Here is a 23,710-nt window from a genome sequence, read left to right as displayed (position 1 = left end):
CGACTTTATGTCTCCAAAAACACCTTGTGGAGTCGGTGGCGTTCAGTTGGCGACGCAGTGTCAACGATGGCTTGCTTTATTCTGTATAAAAATAGTCTTGCCATAAACAGCAATGCTAGTATGGTCGACTAAATTACTCCACGTCCGTATAAACGTATATTTGTCGCGTGAATAGATCCAAAAAATATTCCAAATAAAGGTGTACTTCGAGCGGCATACTGATCCTGCCAGCGGCACACCTGTGACGCAAATCAGACAATAGATACTTTATCTAGCAAGATAAATAGCAAAAATACAGTGATATAATATTGATTTTCCTAGCCGGGACATAAAACGGCTTTATTTTTAATTCACAACAATGATATGGCACAGAGATGTCCTTATTTTTGTAAACCAAGGTCATTTAATTCAAATGTAAATTCGGATTGTCCTTCTTTCTTATGCAAATTTATTGTTTGACATAAAATGTCAATTCACATATTCATTTGAGCTATATCCAACTCTGAAAGGAAACGGTACGTCTTTACGTATAAATAGATAATCACAAAGGAAACCATTTGTAAACTCAAGGGCGTATCTAGTATATGCAGGATAAAATTATCCTATTCTGCACTGTTTCAACTAAATGACCGCATATTTTATTATTCTCATCATGAATTCTCCTAGATACAGGCTTAACAGAGTTCGTACTCACTGGTGTATCGTACAGCGCTTCCATCGGGCCACTCGAAGCAGCTCTCATAGCGGACATCCGAGGCTCCGATCCAGAAACTTCGTCGCTCCGGATAAACTGGACTATAATGAAAATAAACAAACAATGAGTTAAAAGTTACAAAGGAGACTGCGCAACGTCAAGCGTACGCAGCGAACAAAAACCGCAAAGGGGTCGAGGAGCCCTTATCGATACCAGCGCTCTGGTAATAATGCTGATTCAAAAATACGAGCATATTTGCTATTGCGTAATAGGACTCGATACATATCTACTTTGCAAGGCTCTTAACTAGCCATTACATGTTAACCGTCCTATGGAGAGCTTTATTGGTTGAGCTGATTGGGTTTTATACGATACACTGATAAGGTGTGGACGATATAGTGTTTAAGTTTGCTTCATCTAGTTTAGCCAGCGAACTTGGGAAAATCCAGCAGTCAGTGTGAACTATTTTTCCTTCTAGGTGCCACTGTCTAGCCATCAGATATCAGTACTATTTCAGGTAAACGCAGTGGACGAAATGGGTCGGCGGCGGCGGCAGCAGCAGTCGTGATCAATTTACCCTCGTACACTAATGAGTACAATTCAAACGATCTTTCGATAATAATAATCCTTAACTTTTACAGAGCAAGCGGAAAGGTGTTTTTGATTTTGGGGTGCCACATATTTATGATACAAGCTGGGTGTTTTCATAACTTTCGAACGTTCAGGTGAAATAAGTTAGCTCGTGTGTATCAAGACCACTGCAACAAAGATAGCAAACAGACAATTTGAATTGTGCCAGTTTAGCTCCAGGTTAGTTATTGTATAACAGCAGCAGATATGCCCCTCTCTACCATAGTCCCATTACAATTTCAATGATTATCATAATTTACGATTTGGACAAGGAAAATATTCCTCTAGGTAAGTACTATAAAGTCTATGGTAAAATTGTATCCGGTGTTCCTTCTTCGGATGGCAAATATACCTGCTGAAGACGGGACATGTACGTTTTCAATCTGGGTCCAGCTAAATTAAACGTTCGCATTACTGGATGCATAATAATCTTTGGCGCTCAAAGCATCGTGGAACGAAGGCCACATGATGGTGCAATAAACTAAAAAGAACTAGAAAAATATCCAGCAGAAAAACTTTAGAATATGCCATTTCCGAAATTGCCTGAAAACGCCGAAGATAAAAAAAACCCGCCCCTAGATACTAATGGAACTTGAAGGATGCGACAGAACAGGACATGGTAGTTAGCACGTGCCGATGCCCCAACCTTTCTGCGCAAGTCTAGCCGCTGAGCTCTTATCAATAATGGGTATCCCGGAAATTTAGGCAAAGGAGCGGCGCAGTCTATAAAAAGTGAAACTCCTATGGCATAACAAAGTTGAAATTCAGTTGATGGAATGACAAGTCTATCCAACAATGTTATCAATACAATGGGACTATGTATGATTAGGAAGGGCTTCATCGCTTCTTTTTCATATTCCGCCCATAGTCCGAAACGGAAATGGGCCTGAAGATTGTACAATTTATCTAAGAGACGTGGCAGAAAGGTCGTCCACCTTCCAGTTCGCTGCAGATTAGGGCGGACGCTATTGCGTCGCCTTCGTTGAGTGCTCGCCGCAACAGTGCTAAGTCTTTTTAGGACGTTATCTCCCTGTGACAAAGGGCGGGGAACTCCAGATTACCATGTTCATTCAAATCCGAACTTGCCTGAAGCAAACTAGGGATGCTCTAGAAGCCGATAGGTTTGGGATCGGATAGGTCAAAACATCAGGAGAACGGCCCATAGCTTTTCGTTGCAGTATAGGTTTTAGCTTTAGCGTCCTGCGGTTTGCTAGACGTCAGGCAAACGCCGGATCTAAGCTCGAACATTTCGTGCCCGCAGATAACTATAGTAATTTATAATCTCAAAGAGAGATAAATTTGGGCTCAAAAAAATACACATACATTTAAGGTCTTGAAGACGGGATGAATTTTATGAACTCAATTTCCTAACAGATTATCTTATATCGTTATTGTCGCTAGTGGCACGCGTTTTCCATTTACTGATACGCACATTTGGGTCGTGACGGATCTAAAACAGTATTAGCTTCTGTTTTTGGAATTATAACGAGTTTCAAATGTTCGATGGAATAGACATTGGCTTCGGAGAGTGACTGTTTTGGAGTGACAGCTAACCGACTAATACCGTAGATAACCGTTATGCGACCACGAAGCTTTGTGTTATTGTAGAGTATGATTTGTAGCCTCAGTGTTTAACTGAAGGCACCTTAAGTTCCGGGGTAAATGCCACTTCACACTGCTACATAAATGAAGTACACTACAGTTTCTGAAGACCTATCTCTTAAGCTAGCTGGTCTTTCTTAGATGTCCTAATTATCGCTAGTTTCAAATTCGCTCGCCGACATCATTTAGCAGCTTCTACCAACTTAACGTGCAAGGAACATCGACAATTTATATATTCGTGCCATTCTACACAGGCACACGTACATGAAAACAAGCAAGCTCTCGCTATTGGCAGAAAACATGCACCAATAGGTACGTGTGTATGCAATTGCCATAGATACAGGTGACATAAACATATATTGATTCTTCCTTTTGTATAACATAGCCTAAAAAATATGTAGTAGTTGATATCATAGATAAGCAGGAAGGACAAGATGGGAGAATATAAAATCTTCGTGCAAGTTTTCGGCACTACCTGGCGTACAGCATTTTGTCGAGCAAACTCTGGATCTCCCTCGAGTCGACGAATGCAAGAAACCCGCCTTCTCGTAAGCAATGATCGTTTGCGCCCCACCACGACAGCTGTCGCGAGAATACCCTGAAATGGGTCAAAAACACATATGCGATAATTGCATTGAACTAAAACGTAAGTTCTAAGAAGATTTACCATTACATAATTAGTTAGAAAGGGTGAAGGTTAAATCAGCCACATGCAGATATAAAATGGTTTATTTTTTTTTCGTTACAGAATTATGCATTGGCAATACTGTTCACTCCGGTAAAAAACAGAGAAACTAGCTAGAAATAAATGGACCGCGCTTATAGCCCATAAATTCAAGCCCATATTTGTTCGAAATGGGCGACTACTTCTCAGAGGCATGCGAGCTCGACCTTGATGCATTTGCTATTCTAGAAAATTCTCGGTTCCAATAAGTTACCTTGCACATATTGCACAATCAACCTTTCAACTCGAGCTTTCGTACAGGCATAACAAAGTTCTGTCAAATAACAGAAGAGTAATATGCACCCAGTGATACCTTATTCCTATACCTCATTTTCTAACTCCACGGAACCCATATGAAATGTCATCCTTCATATGCTAATCACGTTTGTAGATGTTTGTTAAAACTTACGTTGCTAAGGGTCATCTCTGAACCATTGTTAGGGATGTCATAAGATCTGGGTATTGTTCTAATCTTAATTAATAGTAAATAAATAATTAATTAATAATAATAATACGGAAACCACCAGAATCTAGCAGAAGTAACCAAAGAGAAAATTAAAGTTGTCAAAGACAACTGAAATTCTAAGGCTTTTCTTGTTTTTTTATAAATTAATGAATGCAAAACATCAAACAAAGACTGAATTATTGCGTTTCCCTTAAACTATTTATTGCAATGCAATAATCGCAGAAATACTCAACGATAATTAAATAGATAATTAATCATATAGCTGAAGAGAACAAGTTGACCTGGATAAAAATTGCCTTGCAATACAGAACTGAGCGTTTCACAGCATCGCTCAAAATTTAAATAGTATATTGCGATTTTTACACAGTGGGCAAATAAGAGAACGAGAACACGCATACCCTACGGTTGGACCAGGGAGCAACAACAGGACATCGATGCGAGGACTCACTCAACTAGAACAAGCGAATTCAACTTTCAGCACAGAATCAGTTGGGACATTCGGTTTTCGAAGTACTGCCTTTACGCGAGGGCTCAACGATGTCAGTAGGGGACATTGGGAGAAGGCCGATTAGATCACGGCTAATGCACTTGTTTCAGAAAGACTAAAGATAAATTTCTTGTCGTCGGCAGCCTTTTACCCCGACAAATTTACGAGATCGGTGTCCCCCGTCAGTGAGTAGGAAAGTGAGTTTTCTGCTGAAGAACCGACCATGGAACAGCATCGGGAAGGTAGATCTGCACCCCCAGTGAACGTGCTTTGGCAACAGTTCCTTTAACGAAGCGTGCCACAGGACGTTTACCTTCGGCCAAAGTGCAGGCTATCAAAGGTGTGCACACACAGGCGACATAAGGATGAAAAGGACAATAACAATAACGATAACAACAACAACAACACTATCCTCTACTAAACTGAGGTGGGAGATTAGCCACGGGACATAGTACAACAAAAGTAAGCTAATAAACAATATTTCACGTAAGACGCATTATCACGAAGGCGAGTTGCAGCTTTTAGAGGTGCTGTTGCAGTCTTAGTTTGTGTCCAGGGTCAAGAAATGCAAGCAACAGGCAAGGTGCTGTGTAAACTACGAAAAGGTCCAAGAAAAATCGAATTTTCTTTTTTTGGCTCTCTTCCTGAACGTGCTTATAACGGTTCCATGCAACGATTATTGCGATTTTTGTGGGCCTCTCTGTGTATCGGTTTTCGTTATTTACTCGTTAGTATTACGAAGCAAATTTTTAGTATCCATTATTAATATGGCTTACTGTGAAATCGGCAAATAGCTAGCTCTTATTAAACCTATTTTATTCAGAGTTAGCGTTCTATTTTAGAAAGCTGAGTCTCGGTCGAGTAAAGAAAATTTCGTAGAGAAAAACGCGAGATACTTATTCTCAATTGTATTATCGAACACTACAACAAGTGATCCTCTTTTCATACTGGGCAGCTGCCTGCGCAAGAAAATAACTTTTATCTGTCAACTACTTATGTAGATACGATGAACTTACATTTCGTTTAAGCGTATAGTGTTCGCTTCATTATTAGTGAACAGAACTGTACCTTTCTAGATGAATATCTTCATTGCTAGACCGGAGCTACCTATGAACAGCTGTTGATTTTTATCTATTTTATGTTAAGGTTGTTTGTCTTCTTTACCTTTCCATTGTTTGTCCACTTCTATATACCGTTCGAAACTGCTCTTTCTCTTTTGTCCATCCAATACATGTCATTATGAAGAGAACAGAATTTGATGTAAGGTCCAGGCTCTAAATAATGAAGTTTTCATTTGAGAAAAAGTTCACTTTGCTTTTGTCAAAGCCAAAGTAGCACGGAATTTTTATGCGGTATACAGCTATGGCTCTATGACTACGACCGCTGCTCAAAACTGGGTTTTGAAATTATAGCATGACATCTTAGAACTGGAGGATGGGCCCCGCTCGGCTCGTTCAGTTGTCTGAGGTTGATTAGGATCGATTAAGGCCACTTTTGAAGGGAGTTAGTCAGACAATCATCAGCACTGACTTGAGATTCATGGCACTGGTTGAAAAATTAGGAAGTTGCGTGCTCCATAGACTGGGAGTTTCAACATATGGCTCGGCATGAAGCAGTACGCAGCCACAATGGAAAGTTTCGATGCGGAATTGTCACCTGGGAGATGCACCCAAGTTTAGAAGCAGATCAAAGTTCTGCGTTCGGTGCGACTGGAGGGGGATTATACACTGGGAAATCGTTGAAAAGGAAGAACGTAGTCAGCAAAAATCTGTACATGGCTCATTTGCACCAAGTGAACAAAGCTGCCTAACAGAAGAGATCAATAGACAAAACACAGTAATTCTTCTCTACAAAAATACCAGCAAGTACAAAAGCTCACCATATTTTCTAATCCTTCCGAATTCCCGAACCTTTCCAGTCATTGATAAATAAAATTAGTCACTGTGTGATTCACAGTAAAGATGGTCTCAAAATCCGGCCGAACTAGTACATCAATAGCAGAGCTAAAGGAGAATTGTTAAATGAATTACCTAACAGACGAGAGAAGATCGTCAAGAATAGCGACAGATATGGAATAAATTCATAATGTTGAAACGCTGTGATTTTGTTCGTTAAAACCAACTTTCTTATATACCCTAACTGAATAAAAGGTTTTTCGATCTTCTATTGTGTGAGAAATATTTGTCATTAAAATTATGAACCCCAAAGTTAAGCTGATCGTAAAGCATTACTGAAACAGACACCCACTACACTATTACATTGGCTAGTCTCCTATTGACGGTACATTATTGGCTAAAGCGAGATAATTGTTAACAATAGATCAATGGCATATCTGAGAAGGTGCTCACCCTAACCTCGTGCTTCTGTTTTTGCCCCAGCATCAATTCTGTCAAAACACGGCAGTTCATCTCGTTTAGAGGAAAGTACTATTCAACAATGTATCTGCACAACTTCTTGCAGTATTCTCCTTTTCAATGAGTTATTCATTCTTGCTAGGATTTCGTATTACGGATTCATGTTTGTGACGTACTTATTTGCTAACCATAATTTGTAGCCCCTTACGTCTCAGATGGTTGTGAGCTAGAAGCATTAAAAGAGTGACGCACTAAATTATCTTCAATTAAAAGAGTCATCTTTCCTTACAGCCACACGTGACTTCGACATGCACCTGGCGCTTCCTACGCACTTCACACAGAAATTAGGAGCTATCAGCGAAGACAGAGCAGTGAGAGAGGCCTGACTGGATTCGGTCTACCTCAGTCCTCGGAGAGAAGAAAACCCCAGTTGAATAATCATTATTTGGACACATTCTGTCGCCTTTTCCGACGGCTTGCAGCCTCTTGCTGCTTGGCCTAGAGTTCAGTGCCTGCTAGAAGGGCCAATAAAGGAGAACAGAACTTGAATCCCGGCGCGCTGCGACGAGAAGAAAGCATGCTGCCGCCACCTGTGAGAACGGATGATGACAACGGAAACGCAGGAAAAGCAAGAAAGATTTCCCCCATTTGCTTGATCCTATTTTTCTCGCTAACTACCACCTTATCCTCTGTCACCTAGAAAAACAAGCTGGGAGGCACGCACTTCAGGTTTTACAACCAGTGGCAGCAAACGGTAGTAAACCTCGAGCATGAGCATGCGTTAAGGCATGAAAAGTTCGAAATTATTAAACGTGGTTGGCCTTTTTTTTCATTAAAAAAAAATATGTAATTACAACTGAGACTAGACTGCATGCACTTATTATGCACACAAAATGAATAGGTATCTTTACTCAACATCAATCCACCAAATAAGGCCGTTCATGTTTTCGATATTATGGTAATAGGTCTAAGTGATCTAACCGGATCTTTTCTGTCCCATAAGATTATAGCGTAGTACACCTTCTATCAAACCGCAAGAAAACTCACACGTATGAGTTTTTTGGTCTCGCTCGAGATGCGTGCGCAAATAAGTCCTATCTTTCTAAAGGGCATACATGGCCTGCTACGTTCTACAACGTACTAATTTCGCCGAAAGCATATATTAACACTATTTAGCGTAATAGCCAAATTATGAGGCGAATTAAGCAGTTTCTCTTAGCAAAGCGTCCGTTAGAAGCTCCTCGTAATGTTCAATCGATCAGCAAAAAAAAGTAGCCAAATAGACAATGGTAGCCGAAACATTGCCCTTTTTTTCTGCATTTCGTCTGTAGCCGCTATGCAGGTGTTCCGTTCTAGAGGCTCGACAAACGTCTGGATAGGGTTAGGTCCTAGCGGCCACACAGCCCAACAGAGGTGTACTTTATGGCCGACCATATATCCGTCACAGAGAAAAGACCGACTTTACATCAATAATACTTGGTCCTCAAGTTTTGGCCACCGTTCACAGTGGACGTGAGGTACAACGAATTGGTACTGCAAATTAATTCTGTCACCTAGGGACTTTATAGGCGCTAGTCCGATCGTGGGTGTCTGCGGCCTGACAAGCTTTGTTGTAAACCCGGTCACGGTTGAGGGTCTAACCTCCGAAAGAAATTAATTTGTATATGAATCAGTACAAATGACGTTAGTCTGTATGGCTGGCAGCCAGTAACAGTTGCCCCTTTCTAACTTATCTATTTGGAATGCGTCGTATTTATACCCTAGCGTTGTCAATGAAATCCTGAGAATCGGATATAGGACGGATCGGCTCATCCATTGTTTCTACTTCATGCTGTAATGTTACAAACAAACCGAAAAGCGAAGCTAGTGCTACCTGTTAACAGTGTAGTTGAATAGCTAAGTGTACGCAGCGGAAACGTGCGGGCTGTCAGCTGCGGTGGAGACAGTAGCGCTGCCAGACGGCAGGCCGTTGAACTAAGGGATGCGTAGAAGGAAAAGGTATCGACACCCACTAAGCCGCTGCTAGAAATAGGGCGCGCTTTATACGTAATGCCCACTGAAAATGTAGGGTGCCCAGAATATATATCAATAGGTAAAATGTGATTCTACTTAAATTCTCGTTGTTAAAAACCACATACATGATTACACATTAGGCGCACGAAACTCTGCTACTTGAAGAAGCTGCTAGATACACATCCCGTTCTCAATTATTGTTTGTACCTTTCATTTACTTTCGCGCGTTAATTTCTAAAGGCGACAAAGAGTCGAGTAGAAGAAGTACGCCAGAACAAATATGTTATCACTGACCTGTAACAAAAGTTTCCCCTCGAGAGCCAAAAGAGCTCGGTGTCATTTGTACTCTTCCCCTCAGAGGGGTCGCAGCGCAGGTACTTGGCGTCTGATACTCTCCGCTCATATCTGAAATAAATTAAAATAGTATTGTGTTTGTTGAACTGCCAATTGAAGTAACAGCAGCCATCACTCAGGTTGTTACACCGACACCAATAGAGAAATCGAATATTAGCGATATGACCAGTATGTTTTTTTTGTGTTAGGTCTTTTCAATAGAAGCCATCTTGTTGTTCATTAAATCGAAGTCAGCGTAGGTATCATGATCGCTTACCGGGCGCAAAAGGCTAATCTGCGAAGGGGACTGGCTTGTCCATGAATCCGCAATCGCCAGATGCTCTCAGACGAGTCAAAGGCACCAAATGAGGTGGTGCCTAACATTTCTGACGTCCAGTCGCCACACAGGCGAGTGCGGCCTGCAACAATAATGAAAATAATATAATGAACGCACATTATGCAGCTAAAATGTAAACACATTCCGATTACACAAGATCAGAAACAGTCGGGCCAGAATTACTGCCGCCCTATCGTTAAGTTAATTATTAAAACGTGTAGGCGCATAAAAATTCCATTATCAAGCAACAAGCGCGTACCCATCTTGCTTGTATATCAAATAAGGTGTGTTATTTATCAACAGGCAAAATGTACAAAAAAAAAGTAACGAGCGCTTCGGAAAAAGTTAACGGTAATTATTAATAGATTTATTCCATAAAGACACGTTTCAGCAGTATATCAGTTGTATGTCGCCACGGGGCTTACGTGAAACTAGGTCTCTCCGCTGGGTGAAACCTGCCATAATTGACCTTCAAGTAAGATTTTGATTACTGTTCACTGCCCAAAAAACGAAAAGTCAGGCAAGCCCAAAAACATTTTCACTCCATTATGATTTGACCCAGTGTCATTAGATCGTGCAGTCTTGACCGGGCTTAAATTATCGCAGATCTGCAGTATATTACGGGCGTGTGCCTCCATCTATTTATCTAAATGTGATTTAGAATTTTTATTTTTATAGTTCCTCAATCATCCTCCTCACCATTAAAGTGACCGCTGCAAGAAAAAAAAAGTTACAGTAAAGCCAAAATGAAAGAAAAAGAAGTTAGCTGATGAAACAGCGAACCCGTCAAGCATTTAGGCTATACTTTTTAAAACATGGACGGTGACCCACAATATGCTACTAAGCACTAGGACCCAAAAGCAGGCCTGCATAACTGCAGCTAATTTACCGCAAGGGAAACATTAGCCCAGCAAAGTTTCAGTAGGCGCTTACTGTGTTTTTACCATTTACCTTACTCCCACCTTGTTGCCATTACTGTTTTGTTCAGTCGTGTATTTTCCTCGATTAGCACACGCTGACATTTTGTCGTCCCTTCTGGTTATCGTTGTCAACAGTATGCGAGGTTATCCAATATATGGTTTTAAGCCAAAAGCCGTTCTAATTTATATGTACTTTACAAACGTTATATGCACATTTTGTTCACAGCAGTAGAACAGTACAGGGGACATCAGCTATTGTGTATTTAAGGTATTTTAATCAATGTCATGGTACGATTTATCAAAGCACTTATCCCAAACCTTTCCTTATCAATTCGTGTATTACCTGGAAACATTTAGAATCATCGTGTATGGTGATAGTGCACGTAAGACGTGACATATTTTTACGTATGAATAATTAGGAAATTCTATTTATGTTTTCTTTCTTTCTTTATTTTAACAGAACAAATTTTTTCCACTACTTGTATATTTCCCCGTACAGAAGGCCTCAAAACGCAAATCCTTATCAAATCATTGTACGATTTGCAACATATTGTATCAACTAACCGTCTTATGCTTTAACTTGAAATGACCAAGTTCCGAAATTTTTCTTGCTTCGACGGGATGTTATACGCCGTAACCCACTTAACGCTTTCGTTTCTTGGCGTTTACTCTTCTATGGAAGTTCATAACTTTCGAATCCTCGGAAGCGTCGTTCTGTCACTCCAGTACTCCAGCCGATGCCTGATATCGCTCACCTGCTTCTGCGAAGAAGGCTGTCGCCAGTCATGTCTTCACTCATGACCAGCGTTGAACCTCTTCTTCCTTCCAATGACCGAGCAAACGCGGTAGGGCTACGCACGGAGGATCGTGCGTATAAGAGAATCAGCGTTACGATGAGTCGTAAAAACAGTAACCATTCAAGCAAAAAAAGAGAGTGCTATGGCTTGCCAGCATGCGGAAATAGGGACAGCCACGGCTAGGCGCATTGCGGCTGTGACTGAGTGCAACGGCCAAGTCGTCTAGAGAATCTTGTAATTCACAGCCAGCCAACAGAAGGCGCGAGAGAAAGAGAAACTGGGTCGTTCACAGTACTCCCGTCCTCGCTTGGGCTTGTCTTTTATTTCGCCTTTGGTTAGCAACCGTCCGTCGCCACTATTGAAAGACCCCTAAAGCCAAAAATACGGTTTTCAGGTTCGGATACGGATGACTGCTGAGATATGTAACGCTCGTCTTTCAAATCACCGATAGTGAGTTCATATATACGTAAAAAACGATAAGCAGCAAAAAAAAAACCATTATCGTCTTTTATCCCTCTGAGTATGTAAACAGATACGTCAGTGCGCGGTATAGCGTATATATAGCGTACACTGACTGATGTTGATCTTGCCGCCTCAGTTGGCGCCGTAACAGTACGACAACAAATAATTTGTGTTTTGGAATTTTGTCAAATGCCTTTGTTCTCTATACAAGCTTTGTGAGCTCTTTTAGCAGACCTAGACAAAGTAAATCGATATTGCCGTTCAGACGCCTTCAAAGGTGGCGCCAAACCAAAGGCAATCATGTTTTTCTTAGCTAGCGATGCTTCAACCTCTCGAGGCTAAATAATCGAGCGTATACTGTTGAATGATCAATTCTGTGTAGGTGAAATCTATGTTTAGCATGGTTGTAAATACGGCCACTCCCGTATGAATACAGTCCCTCAATGTATTTGCTTCATGTAAAAAGCAGATATTATCGTACGAGTAAGCTTTCGATCTTGTTAGGTGCATATCCACCGCGATTCCTTCCTTCCGCGATCTCGTCTAGTTGTCAAGCCTATTAAGGAATAGTATTGTATTACCTTCATCAGGAAAAGCCTAGATCGCCTTCATCAGAGCAAATGCCAGAGTGTGATACTATTATCTGTTTTCAGCGATACGTTACTATGCTCGGGTTTCGCTTTGCGCTGTTGAAGGTAAATTACCATGACGATACAATATGGTTAATTAATCCTTATATCGCCTGCTATTTGCTGGCAATATATGCGTATCATTGTAAATCAAGCTTGTACCTTTCTTGGACCATTAGCAGCAGAAATATGTGATTCTGATTAAAATCCAAAAGTAATTGATTTCTCTTACTCTTCGGTAACATATGACCACGGATCCTTCTCCCGTGATAACGTATTCATTGTTTAGACTTGCACCAAGTCGAATAAGCCCTCAACCAAACATAAATATATCTAGCTTGTCCTTCGAAAGCCTGCCTTTCCGTACTCGCTGCCACGTCGCTCGTAAAATGATCACCAACATAGACTGCTAATGCACACGGCTGGTTCAGCGACGACATTCGCTCAGCAGAACTTCAGCCGTAACATAGTCAACCTTCGTAGGCTCTTGGGCCTCCTTGCTTCGCGGTGTGTCCTTGCATTCTTAACTAGCGCGAGATACCTTCTAGTATATAGTGATCTAGTGGATTATTAATAGGAAATAGGCACTAGCTGCAGCGAGCGATAAGTTACACGAGCGTATTCACAGAGATAATGTGTTATGTGGAAGGTAGACAATTGCAATCCTTATTTACTTACTCGGTTAGCCGAACATAGGCCGGTCACTTTGGTTCTAAGAATGTTTTTCTAAAACATGTTTATGGCCTTTTTTATCGGCGCTTGCTTGTTATGTTCAGAAGATGCACGGCACTAAAAAAGGATAGGCTGTTTTTACAGAGCCGTAGTAATGATGCAAAGCTGCACATATGCACACACCTACGACAGACAATCTATACAGCGAACATCGAACCTAGACTATAAAACTTAGGGAACTTACATTAAACACCGACGCCCACAAGCACCCACGCATACGGAAACAATTCATACACAATGGTCTGCTTCCCCCCACCTATCATCAGGTTCTTTATTCTAGATTCTCCTGCTCAAGGATCAACTGTAGCTTTCATAATGCGTCAATGCCAACTGACCCAGCGCTCCGTAAAGGTTATCGCGTCGTACACTTTTATACTGGGATGGTCCGAAGGTTCGGCCCGTACCATTTCATAGTAGATAAGCGCTGCGTTTCTATGTTCGTAGACTTTCGAAACGGTCCCCACAGTGAAACTATGATGGACAATGCTCTGCGCCACATAGACTGCTCTTCGACGCAGCGACATGCTCTGCCGTGGTACAAAGTCGACGCGCGTCGGCGGCGGCGGATAAATCGGCCGTGCACAGACACCTTCAGATTTGCCCCTGCAATACTGTAGGGTTATTTCCACTAGCGGTCTCTGAAGAAGAGTCAAAAGGACTCTTTGCCGCCCCAGTGGAACGGTACCTTAAGGATGTTGACGCTTTATATGGATATCTAGGTTTCCTCTTGTCCACAGTGGCCGCCATGTTTAGTGATGACGGTGGTGATGGTTGTATGATTGTCGTCAATAGCGGTCGTCGGATGATGGCCGCGAGAACGATTGGCTGTTGTGTAATTCTAACAACGCTTGCTTTGTTACTGTATGTCGTATGGCATTCTAACCTAAGGCTCGGCCTTACGGCGAACGAGCAAGCAAGGCTCCCAGAGGGCACTTGGGTAGCAGCGAAAAGCGCACGCGTTTGGGAAGGAGCAAATAAACGTTAGGCCTGCTAGGAAAAGGACCAAAGTGTCTATTTCCCGACTAGTTACTCGCCAAGCCGGTGAGCAGACACTGACTTCCCGCATGCCTGACCATTACGACTCACTCCACAGAGGACCAAGTAGATAACATTAAAGTCTACCCATAGCAGGCTAGAAGTGGGTGAGCAAAAGTTCGGATGTATACAGTACTGATGTTTAAAAAACTCCAGGAAAAACAGCCAGCATAAAACAGATTTTTAGAAATATGTCAGATTAACGATAAAAGACCCGTTCGAATGCGATGCATGTACGAAGCACAAAGCTAAAATGTAAAGACAACCCAAACTCTGTGATCGGACTTTAGTCCATATAGGATTCTGTCTTTTTTCAACTTCCAACATATTACAGTAATCGTAGTCATTATTATAGTATTAGTAATTGTATATGTTAGTTGGGTCTATTCACGGCATTAGAAGACAGTACGATACAAACGGACAACACGAAGCTCAATGTCCAGCCGAAACAATCATAGCGAAAGTCGCGCGGCTTGAGCTACCGGGTTTGTATATTTTATAGGGCAGACAGTTGAAAATAGCTATTCCATGGTCGGCTTGTCAAACTAACTAAAGCTATTTGGCCCTACAGAACAGTAGAACAAACAACTTTTGTAACAATGGAACGCTATCATGGTGCGTAAGCACCTTCTGCTCAGATAGAAAACATGCTGCGAGCCTCGACAATGAAATGATGTCAAAAAATGGGCTTGGGCCTATTCTGAAAGATGTGCTTTCACCCTAGCAGTAATAATAACCAAATGTTATACACGGGTTCCATTTTCTGTACACGTTTTCAGGTCCGAGCTTTGTTTCCCCACATATTAATCAGAGGCTGGTCGTACTTAAATCTTTTACCTGGATCTGGGAGAAAGCTACGGTGTGTTATCATTCGGCAAGAAAAACAAAAACAAAATATCAACATGCATCAAATGCTTTAAAAAAATGTTACTTCAGCTAAAAACTAAATACGCATTCAAAATGCTGTCACTTTATAGTATAAGGAAAATTATTTCTTCAGAAATGTAAATGAAAAGACAATGGAAGGGAGCGGAATCTGAAAATGGAAAAAATGTATGCTGAATTATTTCCCGACTCGGATTCAACATCTATTATGCATCGATATTGCCATCAACGATTAATAGCAAAAGCCGTCGCAACAATGAAATTGCCGCTACTCCCGGGAATCTCAATTAGTTTGGCACGAACCTCGCGGAAAGCTAGTATTTGCTGGCGGAAGCCGGTCTTTGCCGGAGGATTTCACTGTGGCTTCTGATTACTCCGTTACCTGGCAGCAATGGGGCGTATCCAAAAGCCTCCTCTTATTTCTCGACCCCCAAAGGACAGCAGCAACAATAACAATGACCAAATATCAGCCTTAGCCGGTTGCAGTCGTCGTGCCATCACTGTCGCCTTTCATCAACTGTGCTCCCTTCACTATACCACAGGTGACAAAAGTGTAGGTGACATCAGCAACACGTAGGTCGTCCACACGATACACGAAATGGGCGGATTGCCTCGTGTACCACAGCTTTCCTATACTAACACCCACGAGAAACGCAAGCTACCGCTCCTTTCAAAGAACCCCTTTTAATATACGCATGCATGTACGCCGCCTGCTACGGACAGAGTAGCGATGCGAGACAATTAGAAAAGATTATTCAAAACTTTTAGATTAGTTAGCGTTTGCTTTCCTCGCATTTGCTACGCGCTTTCTCTCGTCTGAGCGTCATCGCTTTGAAAAGCTCAATCCAAAGTGGGTTCATTGCACTGTGCAATTACTGTTACAGCAGTGGATGAACCTAAATGACTGGCAGAAAAACTAGAATCTTTAGGTAAAGGGACAGGTAGAGAGCACTTTTCTACGGAACGTATAGCCAGCCACTCGGTGCTTTCACAGTGTAATTTTCGAAAATAGCTGGTAAAAAGCGTAATCGAAACGAGGCCGTTGCGTGTTATCTTCCTCAATAAAAACGCTACGTAAAATTGTATTAAAAATAGGTTACTTACTAAATCTCCCTGACCCGCAGCAATTTTTATGAGTAAACTTTACCAAATTCTATTTACTAGTGATCGGCATGTAAGTGACGATTTGCTGATTGAAATTACTTCAACATGTTGAGGTGGCCGAAGTCGATGTACAGTTATAGTCGAAGAAAGCCCGTGCTTGGATCCAGAGAATGCGAAAAGCGACGTTTCAACTCGGCGGTTCTTATAGAACGCGTCTATATGTGCTATACAAGCGGATTTCTTGTTGCGATAAACGCAGCAAAAGATCCTCATGAGGGTTATGGTCAGCTCTTTCTAGGGACTAATGTTTCCAGTATCAAAGCGTAGCAGATCGAGTTGTCTCGATGTCTCTTAAGCACGTGAGCATCTGCAAACTGAAATCAATGACAATAATACCCGCAGACGTTCTACAACTATCCAATCGTTCGAGTTCCTCTACTACCTACGTATCCAAAAACCTATAGGGCTACATGAAATACATCATTACTATTATTCCCTTTCATAGCAATGCCACAACGTATGTTTTGGGTCTGTGACCAAATCGCGTAACACCGTTGGGAAGTGACTGCAGCTCAGGTAGTGAAATTTCCGAGAACAGAACGCCTGCCACACAGCAAATGCGCATATGTTATTCATCCATAAGGGACCTGTGACTATATTTTCATAGCCCAGACGGAGAACAGAGGTAAAGTCGGGGCTTGTTTACTATTCTATCGAATATTACGACCCGGCGGGATCGTACTGCTTCGATGCGTGAAGATTATTTACCGCATATTTGGGACACTGAAGCTCACGCAATATACTTTGGCTATAAGGAACTTGGCATCTAGACAATATAAATGATTTAACATTTATAAATAGTTGACATGGCAACAGGATAATTGCACATTTATAATGAATCATTTCTATTTTGCGTACATGAAGATAGAATCAACCACTTATTCAAATACGAAACATTAACAAATATTTCCGCTATAGAATCTTCCGTTGTTATTTACGGGCGATAAATTAACACTTAGTGTCATGTTTATGAAGAATACTACTTACGTACCTAATCAACACGTTCAGTTTAGCTACGCTGAAGGGTAGGCTTGCGATAAAAGGTAATTAGCAGCAATTGGCATAATGCCAGACGAGTTGCAATTTCTGCGTCCTTATTGAAACGATCTTTTCCCCTGCCCACTGAGTGCCCCCTAGTCAACATCTCTCTAAAAAGGAACCTCTCTCGTTCTCATTTTTAAGAACTACATTTTGCCTATACCATACAAATAATTCCATCATGGCCAATGTGAAATAGTTATGATTGGAACGCTCAAAACAGACGCAGAGATACCTTCGAGCTTAGTTTTGCGTCTCATTGCCAAAGTGCTCGTTGTTAATTTGGCGAATTCACACACAGAGTGCAAAAATGTACAGCCCATGTTCTCAAGCTAAACTTGGCCAGACATATTTCATTTCGAAGACGCTGTATGGCAAGTTGGTAGGGTATCAACAAGGTCGAGTTCAATTGCAGGGCAGCAAGGGGTATACAGTGGTATAAGGTTTTCCTCCTAGTCACGGTAACATATGTGCTATGGATACTAATGCGAGAACGAACATATGTTTTCTGCGCGTTTTCTTACCAGTGCCGCTGTCTACTTCAATGAAGTGTCGTCCACAATTAATGGATGCATTATTGCGTTTGCCGGGTTCCGACAAATCAACCGCTGACAGTTCGGTGAGCTCCACGTGCACCTCGAAAGGACAAACGCAATTCCAAATTACTATCAATATATTTAAAAATTATCCGACATAACAACCGACTAGTTTATAGAAATAGCTAGTTAGGTGCTAAGCATAATTGTGCACCTAGCCACCCGGCTCGTTCTTAGTTTCCTGCGTTCTCAATGTTGTATACTGCCCGCGTTGTTATTTCTGTCCTTTACTGGCATTTATATAGAACAATATAACTAGAACTATAAGAACTTCTCTTTATTCAGAAAGCTTCTAACATAGCAAGATCAATTTTGTCCAGTTCAATTGGAAAATAACTGAAGCTGCAACTGCTTGCTAACAACTTCAATGAATGCTAATGAATTTCAATGCTTGAGTGGCTTACGCTTTCCAGGTACATAGACTTCCCTCAAAATATTCCTCCTGATAATGAAAAAATATTCCTCCTAATAATGAAAAATTATTCCTTCTTCAGTTAGTCTTTTACTACCCAGATATGAAACGATACGTGAGATAGCATTGACAGAAACCTTGAATCCAAGTGGCGCGTAAACGGTGAAGACACAGTCGACGTCTACAGATACAGCTAAGCGCAGTTCCGTCGATGAGTTGAAGCACATCTCGCCAGATGCCGCTGTAAGACTGCGGTTTACGCATACTGACACGACTTCCCATGATAAGGACACCCCTAAAATAAACAAACGCCCGCGCTGTCCAGCCAACTATAGGTAAAAACTTGATCATGTTTAGTAAATCTTAGTAGATTTCAAATAGATCTATCTATTGGCGAAGCGGAGAGAAAAATTAGAGCCTTTCTGGCCAAAAATGCATGAACGAAATTCATAAGCGAATTTTTTTCTATTGTAGCTTATTATTTACAGTGACATGCCTTCGATGTAAGTAACGGACGATCAGTCCCCTATTATGATATGTAATCATCTGTAATATATCCAGGGCTGTATGCGTGGGCCCCCGCCTCGCGCATATCAAAGTCTACCGCCTCTATCACTGCATACCTAACAGTTAAAGAGTGGGTCACGATATGTAGAGATTTCAAGGATCCTGGTCTGTCATCGATGACAGACCGAGCTCCCGACCAGCATGCCTGTGAAAATTTCGCTCGGCTTCAGGTTTTATTGGGGGAAGTCTCACCTACAGGGTTAAGGTGACGAACTCTGAAAGACCAGCTAAAAAACGGTACCAACGTAATTTTTTTCGACCCATGGGGCTTGGTCCAGTCTTGCATGACCGTACTACCAACTGTTCGGTGCTTGAAAGAGGGAGACAGCCGCGTGATCCGCTGGCTTCAGAAAGAGCACTGCGTCTATGGATACGCTCAAATATGGATCCCGATACGAAAGTGTCTGTGCGACCATCCGCAAACGTTAGGAGCTTCGCAGTCTCAGATTTTCAATTGGTGAGAATTTAAATTAATCTTTTTCGGGAATGTCATCAAGGTTTGCATAAGCAGTAAAAACCAGTAGCCTTCTGAGTCTATTAACCGATTCTGACTGGCAAAGATTTAACGATTGCTGTTTTTTTGCCATAAAGCAAGCAGTACTGTAGTATTTATAGACTGCCTAATTGATCTAAATATGTAAGCGCATGCGATGCTTTTATATACAACAGTTACAATTGCGATTCGGACTAGGAATATCCTATGAGCTGTATACCAATAGCATATAATTCGGTCGTAAATAACCAATAATTAGCTATAATGACTTCTGGAATATTCAACTGAACAACGAAGTGTTTTGAAATGCTCGTCTTCTATTTGCCTGGAGCTGACAGGGGCTTTGGTCTTATCTAGATGCCCTCTTTCAAGTAAAGCCGGAGTCCTACGCTGATGCACAGGCTCACCATAGTAGGTGGTCATTAAGAGAAAAGCTCAGGATCGATATCACAAAAAGCTTCTGATGTAGTAAGAAAATGTGCGATTGGCCCTTGGGTAACTGCAGTCAGCATCTTTTTTTTTTTTGCTTTTTTTGCCTGTCCCTATAATACCTTGCGGCTGATTGAGATTGCTAGTATCATATCCTTTCTGGGTGTTCCGTTTGGAACAGAAGTGATTTGTTTCTCGGACCATCGACGAAATCGACACTTTGACGTTTTAGGTATCTTCTTACGTCTGAACGCGAAAATCAAGGTCAGCCGTTGCTGCTGGGACCATACAAGCATCCTTAATAGCGGCTATATGCATTTGGACCAGACGCAGTGGCTCTGTGTTCTCTATACATAGTTATGTCTCTAACTATAGCAGGCGAACATATTACCACTAAAGCATCATGGCAACGCGTAGGGTACACCAAACGATAAGTACCGGCTGATGCGGTGCGTAAGCTTGATTGTGTATCTACGGCTGAGTGAGTATCCTTTCAATAACTGTACTACATGTAAGGGAACGAGGCACTCGCAACTTTGATTAAATAATTACAAAAATGATCTCATGAAGTTCCTGCATGATTTTGTACTTTGCGCTACCATCCATGGCTACTACTGGCATTGGTCCGTCAGTACCCGATGCTAAAGATGGAATCCTAAAGGACCCTAAAGAGGGCTACCGTTTTCACAATCATCGCTGCTACCACTAGCAACTCTTGAAAATGGGTGGTTGTTTGCCGACCGGACCGTATTATCTGGTAGGATATGGTAAGCGGCTGGCGCGACGCCAGGAATTCTCCTGCTATTCACCTTCGTTGCTTTTGAACAAAGGCAGAATACTTTTTGCTTCAACGATAGTTCTACCCATTGCTACACAAAGAAACGAAGTATCGAACCTTTTCCCCATCGTTATACACGGCGATGGTCTCAATCACAGTGAGTCACCATAGGCTAGTCCAAATCATCGTCAGCAAAGCGCCGCACGGTGGTGCTTGTTCTACATTTCTTTAGCTCCCACTTTCCCCTTTTTATCTGCTTTGCGTTAGAGTTTGTTCACTTCTAATGTGAGGAGACGTTTGTGTCCCATGATATGGGCGGAAGTCAAAAAAGACGGACCGAAACAACGACATGACTTGTTAAGGCAGGCTATTTCCCAAGACTGGCGGCCGGCGGCGAAGAACGGCCTGAAGTCGTCGCCATCAAATATGGTGTTGCTAGTAGCAACAGCGATAATGGCGGCGACAGTACTATTGATCGCCAAAAAAAAAAGTCGAGTGAGAAAAATGGGTAGTGTCTGTTCCCTTTCACAAGCAATTTGTTTGGATCGTTCAAGTAGGCCGTTTTTCTGAATTGAGCCTTCAGCTTGAGGCGAAAGGCGACGAATGAAAACGGTCCACTCTTAAAATGGGTCATCGGTACTTCAACCTCTGAGATGGCTACACGTACACCACATACAACACATGTCACCTTGCGTCGCCGTGTCTCGCACGTATTATGTCGCAGCAGTACTGCTACTGCTACGGTTAGGGTTCGTCGACATCGGAGTAGGTCGCAGACACACTTGGCCTGAATGCATATGTAGGAGTCCTCTAGGCAGCATGAATACGCAAGGAAAGGTTATGACGAACACGTGTGCTAAATTTGCAGGCTTGTTGAGGATCAACCAGGGGCGTCATCACTATCCTATCTAGGAGAACCGAACCCAGCAGAGTAAAGTCTATATTAAAGGATATATTAAAGAAATATAAAAATTTACGTATTGACTAGAATTGTGTGGAATTTCATGCATTTGTTGGTGCAAGATTGTTAATACTTGAGTATAGCAGTGGGCCACTTAGATCCAGCTAGAGTATATATGACGCATAAAAAATAAAAATAGAACCGTGTTCTGTGGCAGTCGGCTGACAAATCTAGTTCATCCGTGCGAGCTGCGAATTATCGTCAGAGACACATTTCGAAATGGGTGCCGTTAGTTAGCTAAATGCGCCTGTTGGACCGTATTGAACATCCAAAGAGCCACTTGATTTTTCCTGTTCCAAATTACCTAAAGCACACACAAATCGATAGGGTCATTTGTTTGCACATTTAACTAGAGCATACGATTCTGAAGTCCTATTCTGAATCCTCTGCATATATATATAAGCCATTTTGATATATGACGGTCATTTGTAAAACGATTTTGAGACGAACTTGGGTAACATCGTTGACGCTTTTTCTTGTGAATCTGTTCATTACTCGAAAGTGTGTAGTTTCAATGAGCGAAAAACCAGCTGGGGTACACGGCCTGTAGCATACTTGTACGTAAACAGTGGCAGTGCAAATACACCTGTATGCCCCGTGCTCTCAGATATCTAACGGCAACTATGATCCGCAATTTCTACGACCTGAACACGAAATATCACACTTTCAAAAACTTGTACGCAGTGTCCGACATAGCTGTGGTTCCTATTGATCATGCTTTGCGGTATATAGGAGGTTCTGCACATATATTAGCTAGACACGAGCTCTATCCGGCAACAGACGCTAACAGGACATGATGGATCGGACAGGAGCGGGTGAACCCAACGTAAGCTAAACTGACTAACGCTTGCTCTTAGTGGGTCTCAGAGGATACAGGCATCTTTCGTTCTGTCGAGGTGACGTCCAGTTCTTCGAAGCGCTATGTTGACACTCTTTCTACAAAGACAACCGTCAACATGGTCACGTTGGATTCCTAGAAAAGGGGATTTTGACCAGGGTTTGGAATTGGCGATTGACTGATAGGAATGACAGTGATAAGCAAGAGCTGTCTTCATGAAGGCGATGCAACGAAGCACAAGAAGAGACTCACATTTTGCTGCGGCTTCAGCAAGACGCTAGGAATAAGTTGTTGCCTTGTGCAAAGGCACAAGCTATAGTAAGCCCAAAAACTAGCCTTTACCTGTATAGAAAATCGCGAGCGGGACGATAAATATGAACACAAGTGTATGAAATATGACGCATTCAGCTGATCATGGAGCCACATCCGCCTTAATATTGATCACTACCACTAGTAACAAAAGAACGAAGCCATCTGCATGCAACAAGAGACCGCACCGCCTATAACGGTTCTGCAGTTACCGTTTTGTGCGGTGCTCGAGACAACATTAGCCTCCTAATCATGAGTGAATGTACTTAGAGAATTATAGGAGCGTACTGTTGGTCGTCACGTACGTTTGTCTGTATAGTCATGACATACTCCCTACGTTAAATGAAAAACTGCGCTAAAACAGGACAAGGAGGGAGCCAGTAGAAAAACACTGTGCGATACCGAATTATTGCGTATTCATGTACTTCTACGAGTGTGTGTGTATACTACTACTGCGACAAATGTTAGCCAGAATGGAAAGTTTGCAAAATAATGGCCCGTGAAGGTTGCTGCTCGTCCGCAAACCTGTATTTGTATTCTGTCCTGATACGTGAACTAACAAGTTATAGCATTTTTCAAATGAATTTCGTTTGCTTTGTTAGTATTTAGCCACGCTTATCGTATACTATATGCCATTGGTCGGGCTTGAACGAGTTACGCCCTGATTTTGTCCTGCGCAGATGTCAACACCCATCCATCTACGTGTGTAGAGCTACCCGAACTATTTGTATTGTGTGCTTCGAAGCTTCGATGCGAGCTTCGCATCTGACTGGCACGTATTTCACGGGGAGAGACGAATATCTTCATCAGTGATCGACTCCCATTTCTCTGCTAAAAGTCAAAATGATCGAAATATTTACTTGGATTTTGTAGTAAATTTTAGCTTTTATTTAGTATTGTACGCGAAAACCGTATTGGATTTACTATAGATCAGTGGACTTAATAAACAAAATCACTACGTAGAACAAAAGCAGTCTGGGGCTAAACTTGTTTGTGTTAGCTAATTTTCTTTTCGTACAAAAATG

At 41.9% G+C, this 23,710-nt stretch overlaps 1 protein-coding gene across 1 annotated transcript in view; it reads right to left on the bottom strand.

The window, feature by feature from the left end:
* LOC111259764 (uncharacterized) overlaps positions 1–23,710 on the bottom strand; it is a 185,051-nt gene that overhangs the window by 71,477 nt on the left and 89,864 nt on the right. Inside the window, exons 12-17 of the mRNA XM_086968008.1 lie at positions 18,448–18,605; positions 17,827–17,938; positions 9,581–9,722; positions 9,265–9,375; positions 3,402–3,524; positions 695–795 (exon numbers count right to left, since the gene is read on the bottom strand). Of these exons, the coding sequence (XP_086824134.1) occupies positions 695–795; positions 3,402–3,524; positions 9,265–9,375; positions 9,581–9,722; positions 17,827–17,938; positions 18,448–18,605 (747 nt within the window). The remainder of the gene's footprint in view (positions 1–694; positions 796–3,401; positions 3,525–9,264; positions 9,376–9,580; positions 9,723–17,826; positions 17,939–18,447; positions 18,606–23,710) is intronic.

The sequence above is a fragment of the Varroa jacobsoni genome, unplaced genomic scaffold (assembly GCF_002532875.2).
Source record: "Varroa jacobsoni isolate VJ856 unplaced genomic scaffold, vjacob_1.0 scaffold_367, whole genome shotgun sequence".
NCBI lineage: Eukaryota > Metazoa > Arthropoda > Arachnida > Mesostigmata > Varroidae > Varroa > Varroa jacobsoni.
Note: the sequence above shows the minus strand (reverse complement) of the source record. Positions and strands in the feature narration are given on the sequence as shown.